The sequence below is a fragment of the Poecilia reticulata genome, chromosome 21, assembly GCF_904066995.2.
Source record: "Poecilia reticulata chromosome 21, P_reticulata-male-v2, whole genome shotgun sequence".
NCBI lineage: Eukaryota > Metazoa > Chordata > Actinopteri > Cyprinodontiformes > Poeciliidae > Poecilia > Poecilia reticulata.
Genome location: NC_088850.1, coordinates 13,249,041 through 13,274,061, shown reverse-complemented (window position 1 = coordinate 13,274,061; position 25,021 = coordinate 13,249,041). Strand labels below are relative to the sequence as shown.

The following is a 25,021-nucleotide window of genomic DNA, read 5'->3' as shown; positions in this document are numbered from 1 at the left end:
TCAGAACCAGCCAGACATTCAGGAACAGCCAGCGACTTAAGACGAACCAGTCATTCAGAACCAGCCAGACATTCAGGAACACCCAGCCATTCAGGACAAGCCAGCGACTCAGGAACAGCCAGCGACTCAGGAACAGCCAGTGACTCAGGACGAGCCAGCCATTCAGAACCAGTCAGCCATTCAGGAACAGCCAGCCATTCAGGAACAGCCAGCCATTCAAGACAAGCCTGCAACTCAGGATGAGCCAGATCCTGAGGAACAGCCAGCGACTCAGGAACAGCCAGCGACTCAGGTCAAGACAGCCATTCAGAACCAGCCAGACATTCAGGAACACCCAGCCATTCAGGACGAGCCTGCGACTCAGGAACAGCAAGCAACTCAGGAACAGCCAGCGACTCAGGACAAGCCAGCCATTCAGAACCAGCCTTACATTCAGGAACACCCAGCCATTCAGGACATGCCAGCAACTCAGGAACAGCCAGCGACTCAGGAACAGCCAGTGACTCAGGACGAGCCAGCCATTCAGAACCAGCCAGCCATTCAGGAACAGCCAGCCATTCAGGACGAGCCTGCGACTCAGGATGAGCCAGCGACTCAGGAACAGCAAGCGACTCAGGAACAGCCAGCGACTCAGGACAAGCCAGCCATTCAGAACCAGCCAGCCATTCAGGAACACCCAGCCATTCAGGACGTGCCAGCAACTCAGGAACAGCCAGTGACTCAGGACGAGCAAGCCATTCAGAACCAGCCAGCCATTCAGGAACAGCCAGCCATTCAGGAACAGCCAGCGACTTAAGACGAGCCAGCCATTCAGAACCAGCCAGATATTCAGGAACAGCCAGCCATTCAGGACGAGCCTGCGACTCAGGAACAGCAAGCAACTCAGGAACAGCCAGCGACTCAGGACAAGCCAGCCATTCAGAACCAGCCATACATTCAGGAACACCCAGCCATTCAGGACATGCCAGCAACTCAGGAACAGCCAGCGACTCAGGAACAGCCAGTGACTCAGGACGAGCCAGCCATTCAGAACCAGCCAGCCATTCAGGAACAGCCAGCCATTCAGGACGAGCCTGCGACTCAGGATGAGCCAGCGACTCAGGAACAGCAAGCGACTCAGGAACAGCCAGCGACTCAGGACAAGCCAGCCATTCAGAACCAGCCAGCCATTCAGGAACAGCCAGCCATTCAGGACGAGCCTGCAACTCAGGACGAGCCAGATCCTGAGGAACAGCCAGCGACTCAGGAACAGCCAGCCATTCAGGACGAGCCAGCGACTCAGGAACAACCAGCAACTTAAGACGAGCCAGCTATTCAGAACCAGCCAGACATTCAGGAACACCCAGCCATTCAGGACGAGCCTGCGACTCAGGACGAGCCAGATCCTGAGGAACAGCCAGCGACATAAGACGAGCCAGCCATTCAGGAACAGCCAGACATTCAGGAACAGCCAGCCATTCAGAATGAGCCTGTGACTCAGGATGAGCCAGTGACTCAGGAACAGCAAGCAACTCAGGAACAGCCAGCGACTCAGGACAAGCCAGCCATTCAGAACCAGCCAGACATTCAGGAACAGCCAGCCATTCAGGACGAGCCTGCAACTCAGGACGAGCCAGATCCTGAGGAACAGCCAGCCATTAAGGAACAGCCAGCCATTCAGGACGAGCCTGCAACTCAGGACGAGCCAGATCCTGAGGAACAGCCAGCCATTCAGGAACAGCCAGCCATTCAGGACGAGCCTGCGACTCAGGATGAGCCAGCGACTCAGGAACAGCAAGCGACTCAGGAACAGCCAGCGACTCAGGACAAGCCAGCCATTTAGAACCAGCCAGACATTCAGGAACAGCCAGCCATTCAGGACAAGCCTGCGACTCAGGACGAGCCAGTGATTCAGGAACAGCCAGCAACTCAAGACGAGCCAGCCATTCAGAACCAGCCAGGCATTCAGGAACAGCCAGCCATTCAGGACGAGCCTGCGACTCAGGACGAGCCAGCGACTCAGGAACAGCCAGCAACTCAGGAACAGCCAGCGACAAAGGACGAGCCAGCCATTCAGAACCAGCCAGATATTCAGGAACAGCCAGCCATTCAGGACGAGCCTGCGACTCAGGAACAGCAAGCAACTCAGGAACAGCCAGCGACTCAGGACAAGCCAGCCATTCAGAACCAGCCATACATTCAGGAACACCCAGCCATTCAGGACATGCCAGCAACTCAGGAACAGCCAGCGACTCAGGAACAGCCAGTGACTCAGGACGAGCCAGCCATTCAGAACCAGCCAGCCATTCAGGAACAGCCAGCCATTCAGGACGAGCCTGCGACTCAGGATGAGCCAGCGACTCAGGAACAGCAAGCGACTCAGGAACAGCCAGCGACTCAGGACAAGCCAGCCATTCAGAACCAGCCAGCCATTCAGGAACAGCCAGCCATTCAGGACGAGCCTGCAACTCAGGACGAGCCAGATCCTGAGGAACAGCCAGCGACTCAGGAACAGCCAGCCATTCAGGACGAGCCAGCGACTCAGGAACAACCAGCAACTTAAGACGAGCCAGCTATTCAGAACCAGCCAGACATTCAGGAACACCCAGCCATTCAGGACGAGCCTGCGACTCAGGACGAGCCAGATCCTGAGGAACAGCCAGCGACATAAGACGAGCCAGCCATTCAGGAACAGCCAGACATTCAGGAACAGCCAGCCATTCAGAATGAGCCTGTGACTCAGGATGAGCCAGTGACTCAGGAACAGCAAGCAACTCAGGAACAGCCAGCGACTCAGGACAAGCCAGCCATTCAGAACCAGCCAGACATTCAGGAACAGCCAGCCATTCAGGACGAGCCTGCAACTCAGGACGAGCCAGATCCTGAGGAACAGCCAGCCATTAAGGAACAGCCAGCCATTCAGGACGAGCCTGCAACTCAGGACGAGCCAGATCCTGAGGAACAGCCAGCCATTCAGGAACAGCCAGCCATTCAGGACGAGCCTGCGACTCAGGATGAGCCAGCGACTCAGGAACAGCAAGCGACTCAGGAACAGCCAGCGACTCAGGACAAGCCAGCCATTTAGAACCAGCCAGACATTCAGGAACAGCCAGCCATTCAGGACAAGCCTGCGACTCAGGACGAGCCAGTGATTCAGGAACAGCCAGCAACTCAAGACGAGCCAGCCATTCAGAACCAGCCAGGCATTCAGGAACAGCCAGCCATTCAGGACGAGCCTGCGACTCAGGACGAGCCAGCGACTCAGGAACAGCCAGCAACTCAGGAACAGCCAGCGACAAAGGACGAGCCAGCCATTCAGAACCAGCCAGCCATTCAGAACCAGCCAGCCATTCAGGAACAGCCAGTGACTCAAGAAAAACCAGTAAGATCAAGGCAGCAGTTTTCCAGACTAACCAGAGGAATTATACAAGCCACGGTGGGACCCAGTACCTCAGTGTTCCCGACTGGTACATAGTCTTTAAAGTGATATATGCCCAGTTACCTACTTTTCTCAGAACTGAACCTCGTCCCTGGTTGCTGTCCTCTCCTGGTTCTCTTATCTTCGACTTAAGCAGAGCATTTTTCTGCCACAAAATCATGTTCTGCCTGTTTAACATCTCGAGATCTTCACTACAAAAGGCATTCAGGCTCCAGAGAACGTTCAGTTCTTCACGAAGATTTTCCTGCTCTCCAGATTTCTCATCCATGATCCTCTGTGCCGTCTTCAAATCTGCCAGAATCTCCTTGAGTTTTCTTTTGAGAGATTGTTGAGCGGTTTCTAAAAGACGCCCCTCATCTCTCGTATTTTCATATTCGCGCTCCATGTTATCAAGTTCTACACAAACCGACTCGTACTCCGCACGGAGTTCTCTGTTTCGACTTGCTGCCATATCATATTTTACTTGCAGGTTTCTTTCCCAGCAAGCATTTTCACTCGACCTGGAGCGCTCGAGCTTACATCGAAGACATTCCACAATATGTTTTAATTCGCTATTTTCCTTCTCCAGTCTGTCCATGCTGTCATCAACTAATGTTTCTTTAAAAATGCTGGCAAGTTCACCCATCACATCTTCCTCTCTACCTTCGCCTCTAGACATTTTTTTGGTTTGTTGCTCTAAAGTCCAAGGATGTGAAATTGATTTTTGGTCTTCTGACATGTAAATCAAATGACTTGCTCTGTGGAACTTGGTATTAAAGGGTGATGTATCACAGTCATCAGTGATGTCATAGTGCATGAGTGACATCACTGGTTCATCAAAGCCACCAAAAGCCTGTTGTGTGTGGGTGTGTGTAGGAGTGTATTCTGTATTTGATGCATTGTGGGAACCATTTTCCTGGCACATACTACATTGTGGGAACTCACTGCTCCCAAAGAAGAAATGCTGTTTTGGGGTTAGGGGTAAGGTTTCGGTCCAAGGTGTGAATTAAGTTTTGTTTGGGGTTAGGTTGTAGAAATGAATGGAAGTCAATGGAAAGTCTCCACAAAGACAGCGAAACAAACGTGTGTGTGTGTGTGTGTGTGTGTGTGTGTGTGTGTGTGTGTGTGTGTGTGTGTGTGTGTGTGTGTGTGTGTGTGTGTGTGTGTGTGTATCCTGTTGTGAAATTTGTGGAGATGTTTAAAGCATCTGGAAACACTGTAATATGACCAAAACACTGTAATATGACTGGCCACCTAAACTGACTACACGTGGGTATGAATGCATTAGGAAGATGCTGTATGTCTGTAATTCACATATTAAATACTAGAGATGTGCCAATCAGGATTTTTCCTGCCGATTCCGATCACATAATTACTTTTTTTTTTTTCATCATAATCACTACTGGCTACATTATATGGAAAAAGAAACCATAAATTCACCTAGACAAAAACTTTTTAAGTTAAAAAGTTAAGAGATGCGGGTGATCGGTATCGGCAACAAGAGCCAATGATCGCCGATCACCAATCATGCACTTTTTCACGGAAATCGGCCGATTATGATTGGTGACCGATCGATCGGCACACCTCATATATATATATATATATATATATATATATATATATATATATATATATATATATAACACGCAGGGATTTGATAGCCATTTCTTTAGACGAGCAATTTGCTTTCAAACGATGCTCCCACGAGGCAATGCACTCAGCTTATCAGTATGATTCATCTTCCTGATTACATGGCGTGTCTTAGGGCCCTGCGCAGTGCACGAAGGGTGAGAGGCGCATCGACCTGCTGCTGCTTGTGCACAAGGAGAATAATGTTATTTTTATTTTTAACCCTTGGGTTTAGTAAATGTAGAAGTGCATTGCTTGTGTTTAAACTGGATACAGTTTTAATTCAGTGAGAATTTGTTCTACGTTAGTTGTCTAGCAACATGTCAATGTACGTAGTGCTGTTAAATGTCGTCTCCCCACATTGCGCAATAGTAAAAAAAAAAAAAAAAAAAAAAAAAAAGCAGCCGGACATGTGCAACGCGGCCGCAGTGGCAGCGGCAAGCGAATCGATGCGAACAATCTCCGCTTGTAACACGTGGATGATAAATCGGTGCGTCCTGCGTGTGCGCTGGAGTTGGGTACCTGTGACGTTACTGGGCTTGTTAGGGTTCAACAGAAAAAGTACCGCAGAAGGACCAATGCCGTGAATGAACACGTTCAGACGCGAAGAGACAGAGACGGTGAGAGGAAAGGAGGGTGGACGTTCTGCAAACTTATAGGCGCTGTCCGTGGTTCTGGATCACGCCTCTCAATCTGCGAGCCAGGTCCATTTTTCCTCTTGTCCATCTGTTGTTTTTTTTTTTTTTTTGTTTGTTTTTTTTTTTGCTCGCACCTGTGCGCACCGATGATCGATGACCTCAAGGATGATGGAGCTCCGCAGTCTCTGCCGCCGGATTTAGACGAACGAACCCTCCCACGTTGTTCACTGTTTGAGATCATGGAAGAAGGAGCCGCTGGACTGTTAAAGGCTGAGTGAGAGAGGAGGGGGGGAAAAAAATGTTTCTGAAGGCATCGTGCGTTACGTTGTTTCACAGGTTATCCACCGACTGACCAGCTCCAGCCAGATTCACCCGGGGACCGTTCAGACCCCCTGAGGAATTTCAACACCTTTACGTGTTTAAAAACAAAATGAACACTTGATGTTTTGTTGCACTTTAAAGATAGGTGCTTCATCCTCTTTTGTTATCTAAGAAGAGCAACCACCTCTTACCGAGGCATGGGTCGTCTGACTGTTTTGGTCAACTCGGTGCTCCTGTTGCTTTTTGGCAGCGACATCTTCTTGGTAGGAGCTAGTAAGTATTACAAACCCTCTGCGTTTGCGTGCACCTTATTATATAAAAATACAACCCCGTCATAATTGTAAGTTATGACTTATATGTCAAAGATGAGGTTTTGTACTCCTTATTGGCACCTGAATATCGGAAACATTCTGCAAAAATCCTTGTCTTTGTATTGGTTACTTTAAATAAAACTAACATGAATTCAAGCTTTATTTCATGTTGCATTAAAATGAGTAGATATCTTTGAACAAAATCACTTGTGACACAATTAGTGAGGTTTCTGCTTTGTCTTAAATGATCTCTTTTACCATTTCACTCTGCTCATGCTGACAGAGAGAAGGGCGTTTGACCTCTTTGCACAATCTCACAGTCCAAAGGCTTCCCATATGCTCTCATCTTTTCAACTCAGCGCCATAAATTTTCTACGCAATTTCCATCTGGACAATGAGGTGGCCATGAAAGAATATTTGTTTTGTGCCTTACAAGTAATTTATGTGTTCTAGACAGTTATTTTACTGAAAGCCCCAAGCATGACCCTCATCTTCCCAGTTGAAAAACCAGATAAAACCAGATAATTATCTAAATTGTCCTGATATTTCAAACAGATTCAACACGTCACAAATTCTCCACCAAGTTCAACAATGATGTGGTTTCCCACATACTCATCTGCTGTTTCGGAACAAACCTAAAATGTTTCTTTTAGGTTTGAACTTAGTATATTTTATATATGAAGCATGATGCCCACCTTTAAGTTGTTCAAGTATATAGCATAAATGTTATGATAAAAATAACACAAATGTCTGTCCTTCTGTTGCATCAAATTAAACATTTAAGCAACTGCATAAAAACTATTCAGTCATTTTTCTTTGGACAATATTAAAGGCAACATATTGGACTAAAAATACACACATGCACACATAAAGCTAATTTTGAGAAGCCTGTTTACATGAAAGATTAGAAATGCCACACAAACAAGAGCAGGAGAGGGGGAAAAAAATCCCAAACCTTATCTATTTGGTTGTTCATTTGGAAAGTTTAGAATGACAAACTGCACATTTTCACCTTTTCTCAGCTATCTCTGAATTGTATTTTTGAGCTGTTTCCTGTGACTACGTTTGCATGCCCACAACAGCATATTTGCCTTTGTATACCTCCGTCTACCTTTATGTCATCCTTCTTTGCCTCTCGGTGGAACCGTGTGCAACCTATGAAAGAATCAGCCTTGGCACGTCACTGTTTCTGTGCGGGGGTGTTTGCTGTCATCCTTTAAAAAAAAACAAAATTTTTTCTAATATTCTGCTCTGACACATGAGGTTAGAAACATCTCTGATCAGTTTCCTACGCTGCTGTCAAGAGCAGGGAAAGCAGCTCTTTAAATCGCAAACATGACATTCAGAAGCGTATTCACTTAGCGTTCAAAGGTAAGCTTTGAAAGCAAATCAATTGAATTTTTACATACATGTCCAGAAACTTATGGATTCATAGTGACATGTTATGCATGATGAGATCTGGATTAATTAAAAATATTTAGTTAAAAGCAACAGAGAAAGAAAAAAAATGACGGGGAGGTTTTAGAGAGCTTATGTAATTATCTGGAAAGTTTTTTAAAAAATTACATAATTACTGCAAAATTTTTTACCATGCTTTTCAGCCATCGTCACATAATCACTGACATGCTAAAGATCTTTAAAATTGCATTATGTAAAACTACATGTCGATTACACATACATACAAAACTGAAAACGATTGCAAATAATGAATCAAAATCTAGAATTCACATTTTCTACAACAGATGCCAGCGAGCAATAAATATTTTCAATGTGCATTCAAACAAAACTCTTCAGTTGCACACGAGTCCCAGGCAGAGCCTCAGGCCTGATACAAACGTTATTTAAAATGTATTGCATTTATCGGATAGCCAGGCTCAAATCAAATTGGCAATCTGTTGTTCCTAAACCTGCCGACACGTTCTTGACAAATATAGCGGCACTGGATGCGAGCCGAATCAATTCAAATGAAAGGCAGCGTTTGTTGACATTGCCATCATTTTATTTCCCATCGCACGAGATACATTTTAAACACTTGTAAACACATGTTGTGGCTGATGGTCGCAATGAGGTTACAGAACCCCGATTGTACGAAACCTGCTCATAAATCTGCGACGCTACTGCAAGCTGCATGCTCCACGTTGCCGTTCCAGGCTGAGTGAGATGTTGACTTTCAGCTGAGGAAGCTGAAAGAGTTGGATTGGGGAGAAAATGCACACAGACAAGCACTTAAATCCAGCTGGTTGTACTGCTGTTTTGACAGCGTCTGGATCGGAGAGGAGAAAGTTTGGCTCCTCAAACATAAATGACAGTAAGCACACCTATTCCTGTCAGGATTATAAACACAGCAAAAAATAAATAAATAAAATCTTAGCAATTAGTAATGCCATATAGAGAAAATATAACCACCTATTGCTTAATGTTGCTTCGGTTTCTTCTCCCTGGACTAGAGTAAAGCTATTTACAAAACGATCCCATTAGTTCACCTTGTTTCGCATACAAAGTCTGGAAGTGCAAAGGATTTAGAGAAGCAGCGTTCAAAGGTAACACTTGGGGAGGCATCGCTGCGGATGAGATTAAACCAGCGTGATATTACCTGAGCCCGACTGCCAGGTGATTTGCAGCAGCAGGGCTTGCGAGCAGCTGCGAGGCAACCTCCAGCAGAGGAGAGTGGAACATTTTGACTTTCCACCACAGAATATGGGAAATCAGTTAACACACGAGCTACCTTATAATACTGGAAAAGGATTGCTTTTTAAACAGCCCTTTAAACCATCTCAGAAGTAATTGGAATCAGATTTGTTTTATGCACTGACATAAGGTCCTTCTGCAACATGAGTTATGCAACTGTGAGAGTTTTATTGTGTTGTTACTGAACTCATTTTTCAGATGGTCCCTTTATGGGCACTGAATAACGAGCAGAGTATTAATTCATGTCAGATTTGGTTTTCAGTTTGAAGCAGGAGCAGTTTCACCCTGTTCAAAAACATGTTAGATTTAAGCTTTTTCCAGACGCTTACAGTTAAAAGTTTTAAAGTTAAACACTTTTCTTTGCCTATTAAAGTCATTGTGTTGGTTTGCAGGGGTGCCAACGATTGGCACCACTGGCTAAGATGAATTTAAAATGCTTACATTTTTGTTTTGAAGACTTAATGGCCCCAAAATTCCCCTCCCTCCATGCATGTGTGCATTCTGGCTTGATTGCCCCAAGTCTAGTTTTTTTTTTTTTTTTTAAATAATTGATTATGTAGAGCTTGGAGTAATTTAAAGCCTTTCTTGTAGAGTACCAGTGATTGTGATAGAAGCAACTATTTTGTGACGTTTTCAACAATTATTAAAGGTTTTTATATTAAAAGGTTGGAATCTTCATTACATTTCAGATTGAGAAGATGCTATTTGATATTTGCATACATCTTTACTCAGGCTATTAATGCTTTTAATGACTAGTATTAATTTGAAATTTCTTAATACTTCTCCATCCAGTGTATCTGGTTTGGCTACATGACTAAATTAAAGTCCTCCAACTTAAAACAGATGTAGCACACAAACACACATTTTGGTTGTTGTAAAACTCGATACACATAGGCCGATTTTAGACATGTACTCTTGTTTTTCCTGTTGTGAAGAGTGGTAAATTAAAATGTGAATTTTACACCACCTTATATTCATATCCCTGTGGAAGAGGAAATCATGGATTATTAATAGTTTAAAGTTCCTAGAATTCTTTACAAAAAGTGCTATTAATTTTATTTTATTATTTTAGTGTTAGTTCATTTTATTGGAAATGTTTTGGGTGCCAATAGTTATCCACTGGACTTGTACATTTTCCACAGATTTTAAAATATCAATTTACTTTTATTAAATACAACATGATCTGCGGGGTTTTTAATATTTTTACCCCATTGTCTCAGTCGTCCATCATCGAAAATCTGCCAAAGCTGTCCCTTTGCTATAAATGAAAGCTTCCATTATCTGACCATAAAAAACACATCCTGTCAGTCTCGATGTGAACGTATATGCAGTCGATAAACTAACAGTCCACTGTGCTTTGCAAGCAAACGTAGAGGTCAGAAATATAAGATGACACAGCTTTATATTTTACTCCAACAAATTCCTCCCGGGCTCCCTTCCACGGGGCTCTGCGGCCGTCCAAAGATCCAGCAGCACTTTCACAATTTCTCCATGTGCACTCTAGTTAATGCACTGGGCTTTCGCTATACGCTGTGATTCATCCTGGCAGCGCTCCCACATCCCTGGTGGGTCGTACCATTTATTTCGCACCGACACAGACCGTGTCCTCTGTGACATATTGCTCTTTAATTTCAGATCTTACATAACGCGGTGTGCGTTGAGGGGCTTAGTCGGTGCCAGAAAAACATCAGGATCCCGCTAACATAGGTGTCTACCGTGACAAGTTTCTCTGCTCCAAGATTAAATGGGATGGAGTGAAGTGGAGGAAACTGTTGACACGCAGACCGAAAATTCATGAAATGTTTTGGCTTTATAAACCTCTTTACAAACAATTTACGCTTTGAAAAATACTATGAATGCATCCAAGTGTGCCAACAAACCTTAAATTTGTAGAAGAATTCTTGCGTATTTGCTCTGGAACAAACTAATATGAGAAACGGTGAGGTTATAGGAAAGGCGTTAAGTCTTCACCTTTATTTTACTGAGCAATTACTTCCTTCATCACCACCGAATGACCAGCAGGCAATGCATCACGGATAGTAGCTGCGTTTGCACGCATGTCTGGCTGACTGCAACTCTCATTATCTAAAGGACAGCGACCTAAAAGATAAATGAACGTATCTTCCTCTTAATAAATGTTACACCTGTTCCTGCTGAGGGCTCGCTTTAAGACAAGTACTGATGGCAATTAGGGAGTGATGGTGTTTGTTTGTTCACAAAAGAAAAAAAAACAACAAAAAAACAGCAGCATTACCAAAGAAAGGAAGGTGCTCATAGCGTTTAGCTGGAACACCGCATGAAAAATGTAACCACCTATGAGGAAGAAAGTTGACGTACTGCTTCACATTCAGAACTCGTTATTGTTCCTGTAGTTCTCTTCGCAGTCTGTCTTGATGAGCAGAACTCTAGCATGTAAATATGCCGCCATATTTGCAGGTCTGCCTCATTAGAAGCAAAAGAAAATGTGATCATAAAAGTAAACTGGCGCCTCAAAGACTCAAATCCCGACAGTTCTCCTTCTTTTACATGATCAAAAGCTTTTGCACTCAATTGAATATTTTGTACATTACACATCTGTGATGCATAGCATAACATACTGATGATTTTTATTTCTTTATTAACCATTTATTGCTGTTGCTGCCATAGATTCACTAAATTAACTGTTTTCTGTCTGGATTTAGTTGCTAAACAAATGTGTTCATAGATTCCACTACAATTCAGTGAAAAATAAATAAATAAATATATATATATATATATATAATAATTATTTCTGCATTTGTGTCCAATGCCCTTGAGTAGATTATAATAAAAATATTAAACCTTGGCCATGACTCTAACACCACTGTGCCTCATAGATGGCATTACGTTTTTGGGTAGCAATGCTGCTTGCAGGTAATTCAAAAATACAACTAATTTCCAAACTTTTATTTTAAGTTACCCATACGTTTACTACAGCTGTGGGCAACATGTTGTATTTAGCAAAAGTGCGGTCTTTGTCCCCGGATCCCTGGCACTAACAGCCTGGTATTACACTGTGAGGGAAATATATTTAGATCCGTAGAAGACACTGTGGCCTGACCTGACCTGAGTAGATTCAAATTAGCATCGATTCCGTCTTGTGGCCTGAATACCATGATTATTTCCAAGGTAAAATCGACAAAAGCACAACAACCAAAAAGAGAAATAGGATGAATAGTTTTATTGCCAAGTTATTTTTTTTTACCTTTTATTCACACAATTGCCTGGACAAAATATTCTCTGTTCACAAAAAGTGACAACATTTAAAATGCATCTACCATTCGATTCAATATGGTCATTCATATTTGGCTTCTTGTCATTTCTTTCCATTTGTAGCATTTCCACAGGCCTAAGCCTCTAAATAGCATTCCCCAGCTTAATTTGACAGCTCACAAACTTGATAAGACACACAGTGAACACAAAAGCCCTGACGGAAACCTCTGGTGGTTACAGCCAATCCCATCTTTCCTGTCCATCTGACCTGTGCGATCGCTCAGAGACAACGTTGCTGCACAGACTCCTCTGTTAAAACTGTCACCCCTTTTACCTTTGGCTCTTTTCTTCCCAGGCTTTTGTTCCCCTCTTTGCAGCATGCATGTTTGCTGCCAACCAAACTGTGACAGATGACGACAAAGTGATAAAGGGGAAAGGAAAAATCATCCTCTATGAGGCATACAGACTTGACGTAAACCGTTAGTTGTGAGCCAGGTTAAAACTGAAGGCTAAACAGATATTTGCTTAATTTATCAATGACTTCTGTAGTTCTTTCACACATTTTAGCACACTCAGATTGGAATGCCCCAAGTGCCTGAAACACACTTTCAGAAATAGATGTACCTCCTCAATTCAGTGTAGCTTCTTAGATTTGATGGCTAAGGTAATGTCTACTGATGTTTCTAGATTATTTTAAGTGATAGATCTACGTCTTTGCATTGTTTCTAACTGTTTACCATTAAGATTCTTTCTTCCTGTCCTGTTTTCCTGCAGACCGGCCCCCTGCCCCGGTCAACGTGTCCGTCATGCACTTACGAGCCGACTCAGCAACCGTGTCCTGGGAGGTTCCAGAGGGGGATATAATCATAGGATTCTCCATATCTCAACAGGTGATGACTCCAATTTAATTATTAACCAGATTCTCCTTAAAAACTATATATTGATAACCCTTAAACCTTTTCACTTTTTTGTCATGTCACTTCATTGTATTTAATTGGGATTTTATGTGATAGACCAAAAACAGATTTGTACATCATTGTGAAATAAAATAAAAATGGTTTTTAAATTATTTTTTATGAATAAATATCTGAAAGGAGCGTTATTGTATTCAGCCCCATCTCCTCTGATACCCCCAAATAAACTTCAGTGCAACCAACTATCATCAGAAGTCACCAACCTTGTGCAATTTCTCTTCAGTATAAATTAGAGCTTGTTTAGAGCACATTAGGAAAGTTAAATACATATAATATTATATATGATATTGGTAAATGTCAAATGAAGAAATTGATTATTTATTGACATGGCTACAGTTAGAGCAATATTTAGTCTAGACGCTTATAGACTGCATGAAAAAAACCAATTTGGAATCAATGTAATGCTGCATGGAAAATCTTTAATCTAAGAAGAATACCTCCGAGTCAGATGAGTTATTTCATATATACGTTTATGCCTTGAATGCACATACATCTGTAAAACTGACAAGCTTAATTTTTTAAAAGATGAACGCATTTTAAAATCTTAAAAATAAGAAAACTGATTACTCTCGCCACTGACTGATGCAATCCAACATGACTTCCTGCAACCGTGAATACGTGCCATGCAACTCAGAACATAATGCAGTAATTTGAGTTAACTTTCCATTGAAGTGACCGAAAAGCCTCTCTCCTCTGGGGTTTTTTTTTTATATAATTTTTTTGGCAGCAGGGTCTGAACACCTCTCATAATTGCCTTAAGCATACGTAAGAGTTTAAGCATTGCATTCTTCTTTTTTTTTTTTACACGTGCACATTTTCTCAACACCACACATCCTGCCCAAAGGCAAGAACAGAAGCTTGACTAGCAGAAAAAGTTTAATATTCTTAAAAGCTTTTTCTCATGAAATGCATGCAATCTTATTCCTAATTTTTGCCTCTCACAGTGAAATAGTTTGCATGTTGTTCTCCAAACTATTTTTAATTGGACAGTTTTGTTGCAGATCGGTGTGCACTCTGAGAAAGGTCTGTGATTGTTCCCATGCCTTTGCAGTGTGACACTTTATTGATTCTAACATTATCTCATCAAATTTAATGAAGCGAAGCGATGACACTTCCAAGAGAAGACAATGGCCTCTCCGAGAGACTCGTTTTGCGGGGCTGTGTGTGGTCACCCTCATCACCTAATTTTCCTCATTATCGATCATCGTTGGAATTGCACAATAGCTTCATCTATTTGGCTGCCCTCTACATTTTTTTTTTTTTTTTTTTACTTTCAGAGACAGGATGGACACATGCAGCGATTCATTCGAGAGGTCAACACCACCAGTCGTTCTTGTGTTCTTTGGGACCTGGAGGAGGAGACGGACTACATCATCCAAGTCCAGTCCATTGGGCTTTATGGGGAAAGCCAAGCCAGCAAGAAAGTCCATTTTCGCACGCTCAAGAAAACTGACCGGTTCTCTTCTAACAGCTCTAACCAAGGTATGCTGCTTAAGCATCCTGTAGTTCTGTAGACAATAAACTCACTACGTTGATCTCTTCATTTTTATGTCAGTTTTTTATGTGTTTGTATTTAGAAAGTGTTCACTGGGCTTAGAGTGGAACCAAAGTCAAATTCCTGCTTTGAGTGGGCAAACGTGATGAATAAAACTGATTCTGATTCTGCTGTAAATATTTAACTAACTAACTGACTGAATAGTTAATTTATGCTTAGATATATGCCAACACTGGTTAATGGAGAACCTCTGATCAAATTAAACAGGAAGTTCTTAAATGTTTGAAGGAACTGGCACAGCCTGTAGCTATGCTAGCTTAATAACAAGAGTGTAAGATGTTGGAAGAAAGTTTGATTAATTTTGTTCTGAAACAAAGTGACATCTCGCAATGGACATGCTGTTATTCATCCTTAATAATCCACTGTCCCTGAACAGAGAACCCAAAGCACGCATGACATTGTTATGACAACCAGGTATTTATGTTTTCAGAGAAGATAGTTAATGATTCATTCAAATGATCTTCTAGAGCGTCAAACTCTTAGACTTGTGTTTTTAGTGCACCAGTCTGTCACATCAATGCATTCCAGGCTTTTATAGAAGCAGCTGAAATGAGTTTCCTCTGCATGGGAGCTGGGCTTAGCGTCAAGAGATTGAGTGTGAGTGAGGACTGCTGAGAACACAGGTGCAGCATGACACTCCAATTCCTCCGAATCATAAGGATTCAGCAGAGGTTCAGGTGTCGGATCTCCTCATGGAGACTTTCTGGGTGCTTCCCACCCAGAAAGTGGGAAGCAGCACTATTTGGCTGCCCTCTATTCCATGTTCAGCCAAACCCACTATTTGGCTGAACATGGAAAGGACAAGCTTTCCATGTTCCTGCTAAAAAAAAAATGAAAGAAAAAAAAGCATCCTCATAAAGTGCCGACTCAGCTTTCACAAGGTGCATTTCTGCTCGACGAAGGCAAACATTTTCTTGCGATGCAAAAGCGAGCTGTTGCTTTTCTATCTTAGAGTGAGATTCTTAAACTTTTTTGATGTTTGCATCAAAAACAGAAAGAGCTAAACCAGATATTCCAGAAATTGTGAGCTGAGCTGCTGCCTGACACCTCCTGCCTATTTCACCATGAATCCCAACTCACAGACAGACGCGGCCCATTGCCAACACATCTCCCACTGTTGTGCTGAAGTCTCTTTTTTTGTTTTCCTCAGCTGAATCCTTTTAAAGCAAGCTGACATTGAAAATGAGACAAAGTGAAGGCAAGTGTTGTCGAGTGTAACTACATGAAGGCTTCCTGTCAGAACCTCACAGTGGGATCTGGGGTGGTGATGAAGGGAGAATGCTTTCCTCTCAGACACTGATACATTATTGACAGACTCTTCAGGCACGGCAAGCTGCTCTGAATTTATGCAACGTTACATAACACCGTGGTGATTCTCTACAGACTCCAAAACATTTTAAATTCAGTAGACGGGCTCAGCTCACGAAACGGTGGAAAGAAGAAGACCGTGACCAATGGAGAGTATATTATGCAGCTTTCTTTTTTTTCAGCTTGGAGTAAAAAAAAAAAAAAAAAAAAAAAAAAAGATTATTTAAACCCCTGAGCATTAACTCAGGCATGACTATATGATGAGCCAAATGTATTCAATCTCGAAATAATGAAGCCTCGACTTGACACTTGTTTGTGAGCAGGTCTGACACACTCAGCTGATTTTTCCTAATGATATCACACACACAGGTTGGAGGTTGTGAAAACTGGAAACGCTGATTCAAGGGAATCATAAATGTTCCACTTTAGCTGACTCAGAATCGGTTTAATTTGTTAAGCAAGCAAGACTGTCCACGGAGGGAAAAAAAAAAGTAACAAAAAGCAGCTAATCGGAAGAGCCTGTGCACTATAAATCAAGATAACAAGGGCGGTGATGTACCGAGTTACAATGCAACAAATCCATTGCATTGCTTTTTTTGTTCACGTTTATTTGAGTTCCAATAATTTTATACAATTACACTACAATAAACATATCTCAATAAACTGCTGCGCATACACAGGTTTACTGCCAGTGCCGTAAACCTGTGTAGCCATCAAGCAGAGAGCTTTATAGTGAAGCATTAATCAAGGTTTGTAGCCTCTCCGGGTCTTCCAACTGGGTCAGAAAAACAGCCTGTTCAGTAAAATGAGATAAAATTTTTTAGGAGCTTGTTTTGGCATCTTAAAGCAATCGCTGTCTGCGTTTCATAAATCCAACGCCAGCAGTGCTGACTCCGTCCTCACACCCCATGTTTAAAGTCCAGTGACATCGTTTTTAATTATGCAGCTTTTCTGAAGTTAGCAACTCAATGTTTTTCCATCACGCTTTTTGATTACGTTTAATGCTGTTTTTGTTTGCCGTTTACTTTGGAATAAACTCTCGTAATCGTATTACAGTTTTGTGTTTTAAATACTTGAGTAGTTTCTAAAGATATAGTGTTAGGGTTCTGAATCCTACATAAGACACTGTTATTTGTTTTTTTTTGTGTGTGGGTGAAAGAAAATAAGTAAGAGTAAATACAGTATATCTCTAAATCAATCTTTGTTCTAAAAATTGACCCATGTTCACCAATAGCATTTATAGAATGCTGCCCCTAACTATTATGTAAAGTGATTACTTATTCAGAATCAAAATATTTTATAAAAGCCAGAAGATTGAGAATGTTAGTTACTCTGGCTAAAACATATTCTGTTTAATTACACAGGAGAAAGAGTTCCAAAGATACAATTTTAAATAAATATAATAAATAAAAAATGTAACGTTGGATGAGGCCTCTCAGTAATGAGTGGTTGGGACATTGCGCAGTGCATTTGCACAAGTCCATTTCACACTGCTATGACCAGGAGGTTATGTAATAATGGGTGTGTGAGACACATTCAATATAAAGACTCAAGAGGCCATGTTATCATGGTTCTTCTGTACTAGTACCAAATAAAATAAGGAGATTTTTGACTTTTTTTTAATGCTTTGAAGATTATTAGTTTCAAGTAATTTTATTTGTTGGGGGTCTTTTAGTCGTTTCCTTTGGTTATTATTTTAAAAGCCTTTTTGATCAAGCTCACTCTGACATGAGAGAGCAGATCAGAGCTCCTTTGTTATGGTTAAGTGCTTCCTACTAAAGCCATATCGATTTCTGCTACACACAGTCGAGAGTTAGGAATATGATCCTCAGCAATTAATGAAGTTCTTTAAAATAACATGAATGAATACTAAGCATAGACAAACCTTAACAGAATCTGTGTAATAAATAAATAAATAAATAAATAAATAAATAAATAAAAATTATATATAGTATGTTTTCTGTGTTGATATGAGTTATCAAATTTCTGCACCTTCTTTGAAATAAAATATCAGCCTTGAGCCAGTTTGGGTGAATTTCTATAAATGGGTAAATTAGCATTGTTAGCATGAACTGAGGATCGATAGCAGGTGTAAAAATGTTTTATTGGTGTAATAAAAATCGCCCCCAAAAGATAGCCCTATTAACTCCTGAAAAATCTACTTTACAGCTTAAATTAAAAGATAATTTTTTTGACATGGTTCTTTGAGCACAGACTAACCAAGGAGGTGGTCCCCATAGGCATAATTACTGTGCAGTACTTCAAAGAGATGCTCAGCCGCCTCCTGCGAGGCAGCAGTTTCACTTAGACTCATCAAAAGCACTGACACAGAGACTTGCTTCACTTAGTCAGATATATGTGGAATTTTCCAACCATATACAATATTTTATATACTGATGAGCCTGTGGATAAGTGTAAAACAGGGATAGGCTACAAAAATAACATCCAAAACTCTCAGCATCACATGAGGCACTGTTTAGAGTATTGCACAAACACAAACCTATGAAGACATGGCTGTAAACCTGAACCAACAGGTGAAATGAGGAGCATGAAAGATGCAGCCAAGAGCCCTACGGTATCTCTGGAAGAAGTGCAGAGGTCATCCGCTCAGGTGGTGGGATCTGTTGGCAGAAAATCTATTAGTTTTCACAAATTTGGCCTTACTAGAGGCATTTCACAAAACGGCTTTGTTGAAATCAAATCTGGTTTTTAGTTTGCCACAAGCCATGCAGGCAACACAGCAAACATGTGGAAGAAGGTTCAGATGAAATGAGTCCAAATTTGAGCTTCTTGGTCTATTTGCAAAATGCCACAAAGCAAAAAAGTGACATTGAACAAATATAAATATAAAACATGGTGGTGTGGAGAGATTGATATTCTTCATCAGGGCTAGGCAACATGGGGAACTTTGCTGAAGCAAAACCTGTTAGAGGTTGACTGGAGAAGAGACTCATCCAGTTGGACAACAATCTTGTACAAATATCCAGAGATAAAAAAATGCTTTGAATCACTGTGCAGACCTTAAGTCAACCTTGAACACTTGAAAATCTATTTCAACCTATGCTCTCCCCCAGCTTGCAAAAAACCAAAAGGACAACAGCTTTTGTCTCTAGATGTTCAAAGCTGGCAGAGCAATTTCCCCCAAACATTTGCAACTATAATTGCAGGATAAGATGCTCTACAACGCAATAAGTTGAGGAAACTTTTTGCATCGTTTTATTTTGACAATTACGCAGCACTTTGGATTTCGGTGTTGATGTAGCACCGAAATCCAAATAATCAGTAGAAACATAGTTGTGACTCCTGTATTAAATCCGTAGTGGGTTGCTGCACATCTTCCCGTCACAGTTCTGAGCTACAATCGGCATTGTGGGATTACGGGCGAGCAGAAGGAATTTCAAGTAATCATCTCAGCACAGACTGTTCTGTGTATCAAAGGCTCAGAAGTCCTCTTGTTCTGCGTTAGCAAAGAATCACACAACAATACGAGAGTGGTGCAAACAGCACTGCAATGTTATTTAGGTCATCCAGAAATGTGCTTTCTGTGTCTGTTGAATAAAACCTGCTGCCTCTCAAATCCACGTCTATCTTTATGATGTATGAAACAAATCTAAAACAACATCACTGCTCTAATGAAGGGAAAAGAGCAAACGTGTGCAAAATTAAACCATTTCTTTTAAGTGAGTCAGAACCTCTTTAGAGTTTTGTAGTCTTCCGGTAATCAATGGAGAGTCCCTTTTAAAAACCAGCACAAGATAAGCGATAGAAAAACATGAGCGACTGTCAGGACGTCGGGGGATGTGATGGAATAACCGATCCAGCGGAGCTTTAGAGGCTCCAGAGACTAAAAGGCCGTGCTGCTAATGTCTCAGTGTGGGCTTTTGGTAAAAATGCACACACTTCTTCCCATGCTGGAAAGATGGAAATTAATTAGAAAGAACCAATTGCTGAGTGGGTTCAGGTAGCTTGAGGACATGTGGGAGTAATAAACTGGATAACAGCTCTCTGAGAAAGCCATCAAGCAGCGACCTCAGTCCTGACCTGGCATTTTAAAGTAATGTTCCTTCTGACTTCTATGCAGAGCTTAATGCACAACATCTACATGGGGAGAAAAAAAAACCTGTAAATTGTTCCGTAAAAAAGATTCAAAAAATACTATTAATATTACATATATACATATTAAAAAAACACATTAAAAAAAGGGTCAAACATTTGATCATTTTTTGACAAATGAAGAACAGACTAAGAGACAAGCAGGAAAGCCAACTCTTTTATTCTTGCACTTCTTAGTTTACCATTAATAAATCTTCACTTAGCTTTTTTAATCCCCTTCCCAAATGTTGAAACTTGTTGAACAGCTTGTTGGATAATTGACTATAAGCTTCTTATTTGCAAAGACCTTCGATTTAATTTCCTTCAGCAGGACAAAGTTGTCAAATGGCTTCATTGAAAACACTCCTACCTCATTGGTTCCCGCTGTCAGGGTAATTTAGTCAGTCTGCTCTTAGAGATTATAAGGGAGACTAAAAAGACATTCCAACATATGCATTCATCTTGTTTATCTAGATTAATCTAGATTACACATGACAATATGTTTGCAAGCTATCATAATACTTTGTACTCCTTTTTTTGGTGAACTCTGGCTCCCTTCCTCTGTCCACTTACAAAGCCATCCCATAATATATCTAAAGAGATTTGGAGTCACAACTGAGCACTCACTGAAGCTACTATAATGTGAAAAGAGCTGACAGACCGTCACTTTTGGGGCAGCTCCCTGACAAGTTGATTCACTAAAGGAGCCAATTAGGAAGAGTGGTGCGCTGGAACACGTCCATCCAGCCACGTTAGGAGACAGGACAAGGTCTAGTTGATACAGTTGGAGTAGGATTAATTTTGTAGACTGGTTTGTTGTTCTTTCACTGAAAGCTAATGCTAATAACAGTGATGAGCCACAGAAAAAGATAAAAGCTTTTCACAATCAACGCAGACACAGTGTGCGTAAATCGAAAATTGTGTCAAGATATTTCATTTTACTCGGCTGGATTCTTAAACACTCAAGGATCAAATTGTCAGAATCGGTATTCATGGACTCAAAACTTGCAGTGGGTTCATAAATGTGTCATATTTACCTTCTGAACTGTGTGCTTTATCCTAGATGATCCCACAGTGCAGGGCCTGGACAAGTCTCGGCATCTTCAAACAGGGGAGATGATCATCATTGTTGTCGTCTTGGTCATGTGGGCAGGTACGTTTGTGAAAATGTGACAAGTGTAAGTTTTAGATTTGAAAAAAAAAAAAAAAGTAGGAATAAAACATGTATAGTAGTTTCTTGTGTTTGTATTTTACTGGTTGAAAGTAAAAGAAAAAAAGATGCATATTGAGTCATTTGGAAAATAATTTATTTCAGAATTGTGATCTTTCAAGGACCCCGTCAGTAAAGTTATTATCTAATGAAATCAAAAGCACCAGTTTATTTCTATTAGTACAATTTACACAATTTCTACTTCAGAATTATTACAATTATGATAACAAACTTACCCAAAATGTATTGACAGTATGTGGGATGTCCATTATCAAAAATAATGAAGGTTTCTGTCTTATGGCTACATCATCATTCTGACAGAGTAATTAATAAAGAAGCCAGTGGAAAAAGATCAGTGGGATCCCCAGAGAGTCCATCTAAACATAAAATAACAAAAACAGAAAACAGACAGCCAGGAAAATAAAAGATTTTTTTACTTTACACCGCTTCACAATAGTGACTCATCTTTCTCTTTCGGAGTCTCCATCCATCTCAGGGTTTCCACGACTGGTTAGAAGTGCGCCGATTAATGATCGTGCTGAGGCACAATAACACATTATACATCTGTCAGACTGCTCGAGTGAAATGTTAGAAAACCCTAATGAGAGAAAACAAGCCGACACAGAGGCTTTAAAGAGTGAGAAAACGGGGCTGTTTTACATTTGAAGATGATCCTCACAATCACCACAATGTTGAATTTGGTTTGATTTGATAAAACTGTGTACTTTTAGCACAGTTTGTCTGAATTGTAAAAAATAAAATTAAAAATAAGCTAATTATAAAGCATGAGAATTGTTCTCATCTTTGATATGAGAGTTTTAATAAATAACTATTTTTTATCATTTGACAAGTCTTGCATAGCATTTACAATTAATGACCTTGCTTCAATGTTCATGTTACTTCTGCAAAATGCACTTGTGAAATTAATATTTTTTTCTGCAGAACTTTGCATTGTTATGTATGAACAGTGGTGTATAACAAGAACAAGAAATATATAGATACGAAGGAGTTTACCCATCATACGGTCACTTAAACAATATTCTTAATGAATTACTTCTTAAATTATACTTTTTTTTTTTCAAATTCCAAGACCAAAATCTTCTTTTAATTTCAAACTAACTTTCATTCGTAGCTTATGGCTCAAATTCACCCCATAAACATTTAACCTCAACACAGAACTGAACTGACTATCTCTGCCTCAGCACAGTTCATGTTAATAGAAAAAAAAAAGACACATTCAGGGCTGCACAGGGGAGCAGTTGGTAGAGCTGTTGCCTTGCAGCAAGAAAGTTCTGGGTTCGATTCCCGTCACCGGTCTTTCTGCATGTTCTCCCTGCTTCTTGGGATTTCTCCGGGTACTCCGGTTTCCTCCCACAGTTCAAAAACATGACTGTCAGGTTAATTGGCTTCTCCAAATTGCCCCTAGGTGTGAGTGTGTGTGTGTGTGTGTGTGTGTGTGTGTGTGTGTGTGTGTGTGTGTGTGTGTGTGTGTGTGTGTGTGTGCATGGTTGTTTGTCCTGTTTGTCTCTGTGTTCCCCTGCGACAGACTGGCGACCTGCCCAGGGTGACCCCGCCTCTCACCCGGAACGCTAGCTGGAGATAGGCACCAGCACCTCCCGACCCCACTAAGGGACAAGGGTGTAAAGAAAATGGATGGACATTCAGGGCTCACACATTAATCTTATGTAATGTAACCATGACGTACATCAATGCGGTGAGCATTATCGACAACATCAACGTCTCTTTGCTAATTAGTCAGCAGCTGCACCACTGTAAAAGGCATTGATATTAATGTCAGGCCAATGAAAGAGTGTCATGAAGATGTCATTACCAGACATCTCCTTATTCATTTCTGAAAATGTGGCGGCAGCACCCTTGTAGAAATTCCCTGCCTCAGTGTTTTCAGGAAGTTAACTCTGAATTCACAATACTGTTCAGACAGGAAGCACAGCTGCATCGAAAAGGCTGCTAAACACACAAAAAAAGCAAGCCGCATCATCTTTCCATCTTTAAAAATGAAAGCGCAGCTATCAAAACTCCCCGGGGAGCCAAGTTCCATTATCCACAAGGCATTTTAGTGCGCAGGGGTGCAGGAAGTGTGAATGACAGTGGCTTCCTTGTGACTGAGTTCCTGTTTGTTGTGTGAGTGCATTTTTTCAACGTGTGGCCTTCTCTGTCCTCTTGGCAGCTGTTATAGCCCTGTTCTGCCGGCAGTATGACATCATAAAGGACAACGATTCCAGCAACAATAAGGAAAAGGTCAAGCCGTTGTCGGAGAGGAGCACGCCGGAGCACCACAGCGGAGGACTACTAAGAAGCAAGGTGAACATGAAGAAGTGTTATAGCTTAGAGTTTTTGGCAAATTGAATTTAAAACTATGACTTTAAAACATTACCTCCAGTATCTCTGTTGGACTTGCCGTATGTAAAAGTTACTGTGTGGATTTTTCCACCCGTCACTGTGGCGTCCTCCATGATTCATGTAGGAGGGAAGACATCTAGAGTTCAGGGAGCCCTGGTACAAATAAGCAATAATGTACTTTTAGCCATGTTTGCAAAGGAGGACAGTCACACACCACATTACAATACATGAAATTTAACAGCAAATTCTACTTACATTCCCATATTTACACTACCAATGTTTTCTTTCTTGCCTTTTGCAGTTTCATCCCTCTGTGCCATCTATAAACATCATTGAAGTCTGATGAGAAGATGTCCAAACTTGAACTATTGCGTCTTCAACTGCTAATGGTTTTTGTTTTTATTGTTTCTCTCCAAGTTGGGAAAAAAAAAACATTCAGAGAAAAGCAGAAATGATGCGAGTTACTTAAAAAGCATTGATTGATGAAAGAGTTAACAGAAGACTGATATGCATTAGTGCTTGTTTCGGGGAGAAAGGGGAGAAAACACATACTCTTGTGTTCTGACACAGGAACTCCTTGCAATTGCTGAAAAACTATTCCCCCGCAGATTCGTAGGACTTGATTTAATGTTAATTCACGGTGCAGAAAACACTGATGTCTTTGCTGGGTGCTTGCTTTAAAGCTGCAATATGAAACAGTAATTTATCATCTCTGGGAGGCGTATCTTTGTGACGCTAAACACGCGGCGTATTTTTGATATTGGCATGTGCAGTTATTATACTCTGTTCACCTCTTCTAGACAAGTGCGAGTAGTGTTCATATGCTGCCTGAACATTATACTGCTATGTGATTACTGTGAGTAGGATCTGAATAGGATCGAAGAAAGTTTGTGTGAAAAACTTCTCTCCGAAAATAACGTCAATATAAAATTTTTTCTTTTTTTTTGGTCCCAACTAAACTGCCAATTTTTGGATAACACTGTGTTTTCATATTTCACATATAAGAAATAAAGTTGCATGCAGGGCGTGTAGAGAACCATTCAAACTTAGAAACTCAAAATGGAGTAATGAATGCATTTACATGTGCCAAGAAGCTTTCTTGCATATTTAGTTAGTCTGCTTTTAGAGAAGGTTGCTACATCTAAACATGCAGTGCATATTTATTGTAATTTCCTGAACTTTTTTTTTTTCTGACATGTATAATAAAACTTGTTTGGAAATGTCTCATTAATAAAATAAAGCTGATATAATAAAGGTAATTGAACTGGAAGCTACAAAGTACTTCAATTGTTTGCAAAAATACTTG

At 41.1% G+C, this 25,021-nt stretch overlaps 1 protein-coding gene and 1 long non-coding RNA gene across 2 annotated transcripts; one reads left to right on the top strand and one right to left on the bottom strand.

The window, feature by feature from the left end:
* The first annotated feature begins 5,419 nt into the window (after positions 1-5,419).
* fndc4a (fibronectin type III domain containing 4a) lies at positions 5,420-24,985 on the top strand. Its single transcript, XM_008397914.3, has 6 exons — positions 5,420-6,258; positions 12,990-13,105; positions 14,467-14,671; positions 21,208-21,297; positions 23,543-23,676; positions 24,017-24,985. The coding sequence occupies exons 1-6, from the start codon at positions 6,183-6,185 to the stop codon at positions 24,056-24,058; spliced, it is 663 nt and encodes a 220-aa protein (XP_008396136.1). The 5' UTR covers positions 5,420-6,182; the 3' UTR covers positions 24,059-24,985.
* LOC103457622 (uncharacterized) lies at positions 17,757-23,544 on the bottom strand. The gene is made up of 2 exons (XR_532456.2): positions 21,182-23,544; positions 17,757-18,673 (listed from the first exon to the last, which is right to left on the bottom strand). It is a non-coding gene; the product is annotated as an uncharacterized LOC103457622 (long non-coding RNA).
* Positions 24,986-25,021: the final 36 nt, after the last annotated feature.